The following is a 12345-nucleotide window of genomic DNA, read 5'->3' as shown; positions in this document are numbered from 1 at the left end:
TTTATTAAGAATTACTTTATAGAATAAACATTATATTTTAAATGTAGAGTAAAAGAATTTATTTATTTTTTATATTTAGAAAATCGGATTTTACTTTTTATTTGAATTTGATAAATATTATTTTTCTATTTAAAAAATTGATTAAAATTAAAATTTAAAATTATTGATTTTTTAGAAATAAAAGTAAAATAAAGAATAAAATATAAAAAAATTATTAATTTAAATAAAATCTTTACATTTTTCATTTGTTTATTTTAAAATACTATTTATTATAGAAATTATATTCTTTAAGAAATGCTTTTAGATAGTTTAAATTTAATTTTTTATTTTAGAAAAATTTAAATAAATCTAATTAAACTAAAATGAGCTATAAAAATATTTAAATTTTTATTATAATAAATAAATTTAAACAATAATTTTTATACCAATTATAACTTAAAAATATATTAATTTTATATTTGAATTTTATTTATTCATATTTTACTTTAGAAACTATTTTATGAACTTATAGATAAAGTACCTGATGAGTCTAATGATTCGCGTTTTTAAAATTAAATTTAAGAGTTTTAGAATAAAAAAATCTATTAATTAAGCAAACATTAATTATTAATTAATTAAAATTTATTTATTTATTTATCGATTAGCATAATTTGACATCTAATAAAATTATGAATATATTTAATTATTAACATAGATTTAATATTTTTCTAATTAGTTTGTTTATAAATATTTAATCAAATAAAACTATATACCTTTTATAAGATTTATTATACTCACTGCTCACTATCTAGTGAAATTATAAATATATTTAATTAGTTAATTTTTAAATTTTAAAGTTTAAATTTTTAATTTTTTTTCATATATTATCTTATAAATCAATCAAATTTACTAAATTAGCTTATCCGCACAAGTCAGCATTAATAAAAACTATTGAATCAATTATACATTAAGAATAAATACTTATAATTTTACCAATAGAATAATTTTCATTATAAAGGTAAAACAATTATTTTATTTAAAAGTCTAAAAATAAATAGAAAAATCTCTATGAAATTAAATCGTTATTAATTTTACAATAATTAATTTAATTATTTAGATTGATTATGAAAATTCTTTAGCAGTAAAGTATTTCTTAAAAAAATTAAAATGATGTCAATTTTAGAAATTTATTGAATTAGTTTTTTAATTGTTAATTAAGTTTTTTAAAATTTAAATTTATATTCTTTTTCAATCTCAAATTTTACTCATAAGGACAACATCGCAGATTTTAAATTTTCTTTCCTCTAAAAAAATTAAGATAGAAATTAAACTAAATTATAAAATAATAAATGCAAAGATCTTTTTTATAAGTTAAATTATTTTGTTTCGTTACTTGTTAATATTTTTATTTCTTAATATATTATACATATAAAGCTAAATTATTTTATTTAATAGTTAATAATTTATAAAGTAGGAATTTTAAAGATTATAAATTTTGCAATATATAAAGGTAAATTATTTTAATTATTTTATTTCTTAACAATTATTTATTTAATAATTAAAAATATATAAAGCAATAATTTTAAAGATTATAGATTTTATAAAAATTAATCCTTAAAATTCTAATTGAAATAAAAATTAATTAAAATAATTATTGTTTATATATATTATAATTAAATGTCACAAAAATGTATGTTAATCTTATTTCAAAATTATACTTTACATTATTTTATATTTTAAATCGAATTATATCGAGTTACGAATTTTATCAATTTTAAATATAAAATTTTTTAAATTTGATTTATTTTCAGATTTAAATTGTTATGGGTAAAATTAATCTGTACCCAGGTGACTTAGGTTTGGATCATTTCAAATTTGAATTTTCTTTGGGTTCAAATGGTTTTAATTTTTATTATTTTAGATTCAAAATTATATTTTTTTATTAAATTTTATTTTAAATTAGTTAAATTTTAAGCGACTAGAGTCAAATTTCAAAATATAGGTCAAACTGGCATCTTTAATTAAATAATACAAAAATATTTAACTAAAATACAACATTTTTAACTAATTAAAGTTCTAATTTATTAAGTAGGTAACGTCAAAGGATGTATGCAGGATACTTAACATCAAATGTGTTTATATATATATATATATATATATATAATATACATAGATATTTAGTTTTTAATATCTTAATTTCTGATATAATTTAATGTAATATTTTAATTATTTTTTAATAATATTTAACTACTTTTAATGTGTAATTTTATTTGATATGTGTAAAATTTAATATATAAGAAAAAAATAATATTTTAAACATCTATTAGATTAAATAACAAATACCTAAAGTTAAAAATAAAATTTTAAATTCTTATTAAATTAAATTAAGAAATTAAAATGAGTATATGATTAAAGTTTAAATATTTAAATATATTTAAATTTGAATTGATGCCAAAGTAAAAACATCAATGGTTGTTCAATTAGTCAGCTGGCTTCAATCAAAAAATCAAATCACTAAGGGACCACATGGTGAGAGCCCACTTTTGTTCACTTCTTTTCATAAAAATATAGCCAGTATTATCAACTTATTTACCCTGCTCCCTTTTTCTTTTCTTCTATATATACCCTTTCATACTAGCCCATTAAAATTAGGAGAGAGTGTGGACTCAATTCTTTTTTCTGTTTTCTAGTTTTGTGTTGTCTTCAGCTGAAATTTGTGGTGTTTACTGTTTACTGATTATTTGAGTTTCAGCTATGGTGATAGTGCTGAGATCTCTTCTCACTCTCATGCTCTCCACTCTCATTTTCTCACACATTTCAGGTACTAATTTTGTCTTTGCAAGATCTAAAACACTAGCTCCTTACTAATCTATTTGAGCATTCTGTTTTTCTCTATAATCTTCACTCACATTGCTTGTTCTTGGTTTTGTTTGGTCTTAAAAATTTGTTTTCCTTTTCTTTATCTTGATTCTTTACTGACCAAAGGAACCATCTTTTAACCTTTTTTTTTTCCTCTCCTTTACTTCTTGATTTCTTGGTTTAGCTGATCTTTTCACTTTCTTGTTCTTGAACACAGAGGTTTCATCAACAACTATAACACTATACAACAAATGCACACATCCAGTATGGCCAGGGATCCAACCAAGTGCAGGAAAGCCACTCTTAGCTCGTGGTGGCTTTAAGCTGCCACCCAACAAGGCCTACTCACTCAAGCTCCCACCCCTTTGGTCCGGTCGTTTCTGGGGTCGACATGGTTGCTCATTCGACGGATCTGGCCGCGGGCGTTGTGCTACAGGGGACTGCGGCGGTGCCCTTTTCTGTAATGGAATTGGGGGTACACCACCAGCTACATTGGCAGAAATAACTCTAGGAAATGACCAAGATTTCTATGATGTTAGCCTTGTGGACGGTTACAATCTTGCAATGTCCATTACCCCATTTAAAGGGTCAGGTAAATGTAGCTATGCAGGTTGTGTTAGTGACTTAAACTTGATGTGTCCAGTTGGGTTACAGGTGAGGTCCAAAGATAATAGAAGAGTGGTGGCTTGTAAAAGTGCCTGTTCTGCTTTCAATTCCCCAAGATATTGCTGTACAGGGAAGTTTGGGAATCCTCAATCCTGCAAGCCAACAGCTTATTCAAAGATATTCAAGGCAGCTTGTCCTAAAGCTTACTCTTACGCTTATGATGACCCAACCAGCATTGCTACTTGTACTCGTGGTAACTATTTGGTCACTTTCTGCCCTCATCACCGTTGATTATGGTGGGATGTTTGTTTGTCATTTTAGTAGTTAATTTGATTTCGGTCTTAGTTAATTAGTGAAGTTCAAAATATTTAATTACTTGGGTTCTGTGCCTGTAGTGGACTGCTGTCACTTGTTTCTTATAGAGATAATTATTATATTTTATGATTATCATATATGCTATTTCATGTTATATATGTATTGCAGTTCTATTAATGTGGTATATATATATATATATATATATATATAAAAGATCAAGTTGTAAGGACTGGTAAGAAAAGAAAAAGAAGAAAAATGAACTTGACAATGATAATACTTTTTCTGCAAAATCTGTCTACTACAGTTTGTTGGTAAAGTTACTTCCTATCTAGCTGGCTAAGAGTCTTTCTAAGTGCATTTGATATGTGGAAAGGTTTATAACTATTCGATTATATATAGAGAATTTAGAGCTTTAGCGACTTTCTTAGCTCGTAACGAATATTGAGCGTGCCACATATGTGGATACACGATTAGATCCTTCAAAAGCATTACAAGGATTAAAATTGGATGTAAACGATTATAAATGAATAAGCTGAATTGAATGACTTATATTTAAATTGCTGAAAATTTATATGGATAATTAAATAATTGAAATAATCATAAATATAAAACAATTAGGCGAGATTCGAAATTACATAAAATTACAACTAATATATATTTACTATTTCTACTGTGGAAAATCTAAGATTTTACAAATTAACATATCAAATCAATTACATCACCCGATGATGAAGGAGTCGGGTTACTAGATAAGAGTCACGGGAAGACTAACGGTCACGGATCTGAAAAAGAGTAAAAATTGAGACTGTCAGTCTCGAGAGTGAGTTAAAATCATATATCCCAAAAATAATTTCAAACACTTCAATAACACATTTATTTAATTTGAAATAAATATTAAATCATGTAAAAATATTCGTGTCATGCCATGCTTAAATAAAAGTAAAAATATAACCTTCATATACAACGGGACGGGATACCTCAGCAGAACTTTACTCTCAACACTAACATCTCGATTTTTTCATTTTAACAGAACTGGCTCCCAAAGAGCGAAGCTCGACCAGGGTCCTTAAATCCAGTTCAGCCATTAATTATTACTAACACTCTTAGCCTTTCGGCTCTCTTACTCCAATAAGACTGACACCCAGAGAGCGAAGCTCGACCAGAGTCCTTAACTCCAGTCTGGTCACTTAGGTTCCAAATAAGCCGGCGCCCAGAGAGCAATGCTCGACCAGGGACCTTTATTCCGGTAAACACGCTCTACTAAGCCTAGAGAGCGATACTCGACCAGGGCAAATCCTAAACTTTCCTTTTAAATTTATCATTTTACCCCTTTTTCTATCATTCACAGATTTATACTGGTGCACTCATCAAAATACTATGTTCTACTGTCGTCTCGTCCCGAGTCAACACAAAATCAATAAAATCGTAATGCAGAAAAAATAAAACATATATAAACAGTATATAACTAAATAAATCAAATATTAATTATCTAATTAGAGATATCGCAAAAAATATTAGCATGACACACTTAAGCAGATATATGACTTTAACTCACAACTTTGACGACCTCCTAGCTCTGCTCCGATGCCTCGGATGGAGCGAGTCGAACTGACGGATTTATCTAATCATGAAAAATAGTTTATCAATAACACTGAAATAGTTGACAATTAAACCTAGGTCTAGATTCCTAGGACTGACTGTCTAAGAATCACGACTCAGGTAAATTCTACGGAAAATTCGGCAGAATCTCCCCTATAACACGGACGTTTACCCCCCGTAAAAAGGGTCCAAGACCTGCCAGAAAAATACTTTAAATATTCAACAATTTAATATAATGGGAGTCGGGCCCCCAAGACTTCACTATTTTTTCCAACTCCCCCAGATCATGATTATAGCAGGCAGTCCGACAAATAATTATTTTAACACATAAATATTATCTAATACTCAATACAAATCGATAAGCATATAATAAACCAAAGAATTCTAAAACCTACGGGCCAGAGAAAAAATTACTCAGACTCGAAATGATGCGCTGATGACGACTCTTGCTTCTGATTTTTTGATCCGACCCCTGATCATCCGGAGAGATTTTCGGACGATCTCGGCCGTCGATTTGCAAATGGAGTCCGATCGCCACGAAACTGGTGCCATTGCGAAGCTTGAGATGAGGAGATCCGGATATGTCCTCCGATCATCCATCCCTCATTGGAGCTCGCTGGAAAAACTGGAAAACGCCGCTGCCAACACCTTGCCAGAATTCCCTCCTCTAGCCACTAAAGTCGACACCGCCACCGCCAAAAGGAAGCTCTCGCCGAGAGGAGTCGATCCCCACCAGAATCAGCCAGCAAGGCCGCCGGAAACGCCCAAAATGGCGTTTGAAAGCCGCTGCCACTTCGTGCGATTCCCGTCGTTCTCCTCCGCCACGCTCACGCCGGTCGCCTGCTGCTCCGACGGCTAGCCCGCGCACCTTTCGAAGCCGCCACCGACGACGCACGTAGCCCCAGTCTTCTTCCCCGACGACACACACACATTCTTTCCCCCTCGATTTGCTTCTCTTTCTTTTCTTTCTTCTTTCTCACCATATCAGCTTTTGGTCCCTGCAAGTTTCTTTCTTACCTTTTGGTCCCTCAACTTTTTTAATTACAACAGTTTCGTCCTGTAAAATTTTCAACTTTTCATTAACTTTTCAATTAAGCCCCTAACTAATTAATCTGTGCCAAATTAGAATTATTGAAAATACACAATTACATATATACATTTGCTTTTAAATGTAAAATTACTAAAAAGCTCTTGACATATTTAATTATAAAAATACCAAACATGCCAATTTTCATTTTAACCCCATATTAATAAAATCATACCTTTAATCCTTATTTCAAATTAATTTTTCAATTCAGTCCTAACACACAATTAATTTAATTAATCAATTTGCTAAATATTTTTTAATTAAAATTTATTACCATTAGCTAATTAAAATACCCTTTCCCCCAATAATTCTTTTATAAAATATCGTTTACAACTTCTTTCATAACTCTCAAATATAGAATTTAATTAAATATATTCATTTGGGGGAAAATTTTGAATAGCTAAAAATATAATTTATTTCTCAAAAAATTTACTTAATTAATTTCTTAAAAATTCAAACTAATAGGATATAAAAAAATAGCTTCTTTATTTATCTAACATTAAAATTTAAAATTACATGTAAATCATTCCAATTAAACTAAATAAAAGAAATAAAGTAAAAATTAATTTAAATAAAAAACTCATTTATTAATTATTATTAAAATAATTAAAGACCAAATAAAAAATGAAATAATTATATTAGCACCGTGATCGTCGTCATCATTCATCGTTAATATTAAAGTTAGAATGACTTAATATTGCCTTATTATCTTGTTCTATAAAGCACTTAATATTACTTTATTATCTTTTTGTATATAGCACTTACTTGATTGAACATGCCCAGAGAATATTGAAGTTATGCAATTTAGAATTCTTTCTCTTCTTAAATGTCTCCTAATCATCTTCAAGGTTATTAAATACTTGTGAGCAAGCTTAAGAGCTTTCTTTATTTTATTTTATTTTCATTTTACAAACGTTAGTGTTGTAAATAAAATTAAAATAATTTTAAACATCATTAGCATTTAAAATAATTTTAAACATCATTAGCATTAATATATGATGTAATTTTCTTAAAATTATTTTTATTTAATATTTTTAAATATTTTTATGATTTTATTGTTTAACAAAACTAATTATTAATCATGACCACGTCATTGATTTTTGAATTTAATAATCTAAGTATCAATTTCTGCAATATTTCATAAATTAAAATTATCACTTATGAGAAAAAAATTTCTAAATTGAAAATTGTTTCCATCAAAGAAAGGAGACTTATTTATTAATTTGTTTTTGAACAAATCCAATTGTGGCTGTTATATATCAACTCTTAGACAATTAAATATTTTTTATTATCAAAAGTAGGCTCTGATATGATAACTAATAGGAACGATAACTTGATTGTTTATAAAAATAATAAAAACTTTTACTTTAAAAAATTTAAGTATTAAAAATATTAATAGCAATTAAACAATCCAGTGTGAGATTGCAAACGACAACATGAGCATAATTAACACGATCATTTTCTAGATGTAAGATCAAATCCAAATATCTTACAATAACTCACACTCATACATACAAAGTGTTTTAATAGATAATATTCAAACCTAAATATTTTTCTATGGCTAACACTTAAATTTTTATAGAGAACAAATCTATTCTTTTCTGACCTAACTCTTTTTATCTAAGAAATGTTTAGAAAGTATCATAAGGTTTTCTCAATTAACCCAATCAAGATTCAGTATTGAATCTTGTTAGAAAGATGGTTTATTGATGTTACAAGAAAAACTAACTCAGTCTTTGCAAAATAGCTAAAGAATTAAATTAGAGTGAACTTACTTTAGACAAAAAGAGTTTCAATCTTAAGAATGAAGAACAAGAGGGTTTGATGATGATTTAATTCTGCATGACGTTTAAAAATATTTCTTACAGATGCACTTTAAAGAGTTCAAGAGCCTTTAAATTCTACATTCTAAGTGAGTAGTTATAGCCTCAAACAAGAATTAGGCATTATTTCTAGTAAAGAAAAAGTAGTAGATGTTTAAAGGATGTCATGAGCGTGAATAAACTTTTACTGGCGTGAAATATGTGAACGACTATATTTTTCCACTCTAATAGCTATAAAAATTGAGTTTTAGAGTATTTACTACCATAACAAATTCTTTCCGGACATCCGTTCATGGTTATGAATGCAAGTCATGAATGTTTCTATCAAATTTTTTTAACAAGCATGAAATTTCTGTTACTAGTGTGACTAATTCAAAATTGAAAATTTTGAGCTACATAATCTTAAATGATAAGCCCCTTCTTTTTAGAAACTTTCGTCAATCTACTGTAAGTTTATAGTTTTAAGCAACTTTAAAATTATCAATGTGTGTACTCCAAAAAATTAAAATATTTTTATTTTTCGTTTAGTCGTTACAGTTTGGACATACTTTAGTATTTTATCCAATGTGTCCTTTACACACTTTCGATTGATGGACGTAATTTTGTATATAAAACTAGACTTCCAGAGCTACGAATTTAGAGAAGGATATATTAAAATTTTTCCAGTAGAAATAATGTTATTAATTTTTATGGATATCATCGGTTAAAATCCAGTTAAATAGTTTGACCATAATTCATTAAAAAATCCTAAACCCTGTTTCAAGCTCTAAAAGAACATCAATTCATGTTCTTAAGACTAGACTAATATAGTTATATGTCCATGTAACTCTCTCAAGTATTGTTTCATGCTAATCTACTTTTATCTTTATGGATTGAGGCTTTTTTCATAGCTGTGTATCTCATAAATCGCTTACCTACATCAGTTTTAAATAAAGATACTCCTTATTCCAAGTTGTTTAACCAAATTCCTGACTATAGTGGCTTATGAATATTTGGTTGTCAGTATTTTCTTTCTCTTAGATATCAAGGTGGTTCAAAGTTCAAGACTTATCCATATGTTTTCCTTGGATACAGTCCGTTACACAAAGGATATTGTTATCTAGAACCACTAAAAAGAGTTTATATTTCCTGCCATGTTGTTTTCAATGAAGAAGTGTTTCCTTACAGAGTTATGACAAGAAACACAAGATTTTATTTTTACTGAATTCCCTTGAATATATGAGTGGCTTTCTCATGCTACCACTTCAAGTAATTCTCCTGCAGATTGTACTCGAACTATGTCACTTGATGCGACACCTTTGCCTCTTGATTGTTGTGATGAGTTGTCTCTCACTCAAGAAGATAATTCAATCACAAATTCATTTGAGCCGATCGCTAATAATGACATCATATTGCCAAATCAATCCTCTGGTAATGTTACTGCAGCCACTTCTAATGATATTATTGAAATATCTTTTAATATGATACAGCTAGAAAAGACTGATCAAAATAATGTTGAAGCTTCCTCAACTGCCATGACAAATTCAGATAGTTTATCAACTGCAACACCTATTATCGAATCATATGACGGGCCAATGGAACTTTCTAAACCTGCACATGAACAACGTACTTAAATGATTATGCACTTACTCTTCCAATCTACCTACGAAGCCAAAAACTCTTAAAACATCTCTTAAGGACCCCAAGGTGGGTCAAAGCTATGCAGGAAGAATTTGAAGCACTATGTGATAATAACACTTGACAACTTGTTCCATGACCCTAAAATGCCAATATAGTAGGCTCAAAGTGGGTTTTCGGTGTTAAAACAAAAGAAGATGGTTTCGTTGATCGCTTTAAGGCTCGTCTTGTGGTAAAGGGGTTCACACAAGTATGGAGTTGATTTTGATGAAACCTTCAGCCCCGTAATCAAACCAACAACTATTTGACTCTTAATATGTCTCTCACTTGCTCCAGGATGGATTATGAGACAATTAGATGTCAAGAAGGCCTTTTTGCATGCCACTTAATAGAAACAGTATGCATGGAGCGGCCTCCAGGCTTTATTAATTCTACTCTACTGAACCATGTTTGCCTTCTTAAAAGATCTCTTTACAGGCTCAAACAGACATCTCGTGCCTAGTTTGATTAATTATACTACAACTTGGTTTCAATTGCAGCAAGGATGATCCTTCTTTTTTTGTGTACTCTAGAGTTGACATATTAGTGGCCTTTTTTTTATATATGTTGATTACATTTTGGCAGCTGGAAATAATGCTGAGTTTATCACCACTATAATCACTCAACTTAGGACTACCTTTGCCATTAATGATCTTGGTACACTTTGATACTTTCTTGGAATTGAATTTAGATCAACTGATGCTGGACTCTTTCTTTATCAACATAAGTATATACAAGATCTTTTGGCTCGAACAAAAACTGCTCAGATGTTCAAGTTTTGCTACACCAATAGCTTTTAAAACAAAAGCTACTATTGAAACTAATGAATTGGCTGACCCATTTGCTTATCGAAGCATAGTAGGAGCATTACAATATTTAACTTTTACTCGTCCAGACTTCATGTATGCAGTTAATCGTGTCTGTGAGCATTTCATTTCTCCTATAATGGCTCATTTTAAAGAGGTCAAGTGAATTCTATGCTAGTTAATGGGCACTTCAGATTTTGGTATTCATTATTTGGCACAAAGTCCACCCACTCTTTATGCCTTTAGTGATGCAAATTGGGTCGGCTACCCTATTACAAGATGAAGTACAAGTGGTTTTTGTGTTTTTCTCGGTGCTAACCGTGTCTCTTAAAGCTCAAAAAAGCAACTACTGTCTCTAGGTCAAGTTCAGAAGCAGAATATCGATCTATGGCATCTGCTACAATTGAGCTAACTTTGGATTGCATATATATTACAAGACTTGGGTGTTGTGCTATCTAAGCCACCTGAGTTGTTATGTGACAATATCAGTGCTCTTCACATGATAGTTAATCCAATGTTTCATTCTCGCTCAAACTACATTGATTTGGATTATTATTTCTTTCGGGAAAAAGTTACAGTTGGTCACCTTATAACCAGCTGATATGTTTACAAAAGCTCTTGCAAAGGTTCCTTTACAGCTGTTTCGTACTTTTACAACTGTTTCGTAGTAAACTGCGTGTTCAGTCCCTTTCCATGCCAGTTTGAGAGGACATGTTAAAACAGTTACATTAGCTGAAAATCATAAAGATTATGCTTATTGATTTTTCCAAAACTTTAGTGATTCAAATATCCATGATTTTAGTGATTGAAGATTCAATTATGTCAGTGATTTGATTTAGATTAGTGAACTGCTAGCTATATCTTAGATTTTTCTATCCGTGAATATATGCCTTGTACTCTATAAATACATGGGTTTAATGCCCTGCTGGTACTTCGTTGTTCTTTATCTTGTTGAATAAATGGAGCAAGAAACAACTGAAAGTGTGTTTAGTGTTGGAGTTGAGCCACTGATCTATATGTGCATGTGGAATGGCAAGTGAAGCTTTGCCAAAAACAACTGAAAGTGAAGCTTCGTCTCTCGAAATGGATGGAAATCCAGGCACAAGTTTTGGGGAAACCTGGGTGCAAGAAGGAGCATGAAGTTCTTGTACAGGTTTTTCATCTGTCATTTTATTAAGTTAAGAATAGACATTGGTGAATCTAACCTTACAACTAAGCTACTAAATGAGTACAAGAATGGATCAGTTTGCTAAATTCAAAGCTGTAGAAAATGAAAGAAGAAAGAAGAAGCATGAAGTTCTTGTACAGGTTCTTCATCTGTCATTTTATTAAGTTAAGAATGGACATTAGTGAATCTGACCTTACAACTGAGCTGCTGAATGAGTACAAGAATGGATTAGTTTGCTAAATTCAAAGCTGCAGAAAATGAAAGAAGAAAGAAGAAGCATGAAGTTTTTGTACAGGTTCTTCATCTGTCATTTTATTAAGTTAAGAATGGACATTAGTGAATCTGACCTTACAACTGAGCTGCTGAATGAGTACACGAATGGATTAGTTTGCTAAATTCAAAGCTGCAGAAAATGAAAGAAGAAAGAAGGAGCATGAAGTGCAGAAT

General features: G+C 29.8%; 1 protein-coding gene across 1 annotated transcript; it reads left to right on the top strand.

Moving 5' to 3' along the window:
• Positions 1–2610: 2610 nt before the first annotated feature.
• LOC8278047 (thaumatin-like protein) lies at positions 2611–3913 on the top strand. Its single transcript, XM_002532776.3, has 2 exons — positions 2611–2800; positions 3056–3913. Exons 1-2 carry the CDS (start codon positions 2734–2736, stop codon positions 3733–3735), a joined length of 747 nt encoding a protein of 248 aa, XP_002532822.1. The 5' UTR covers positions 2611–2733; the 3' UTR covers positions 3736–3913.
• Positions 3914–12345: the final 8432 nt, after the last annotated feature.

This window comes from Ricinus communis, chromosome 3, assembly GCF_019578655.1.
Source record: "Ricinus communis isolate WT05 ecotype wild-type chromosome 3, ASM1957865v1, whole genome shotgun sequence".
NCBI classification, from domain to species: domain Eukaryota; kingdom Viridiplantae; phylum Streptophyta; class Magnoliopsida; order Malpighiales; family Euphorbiaceae; genus Ricinus; species Ricinus communis.
This window is presented reverse-complemented; position numbering and strand designations above follow the sequence as displayed.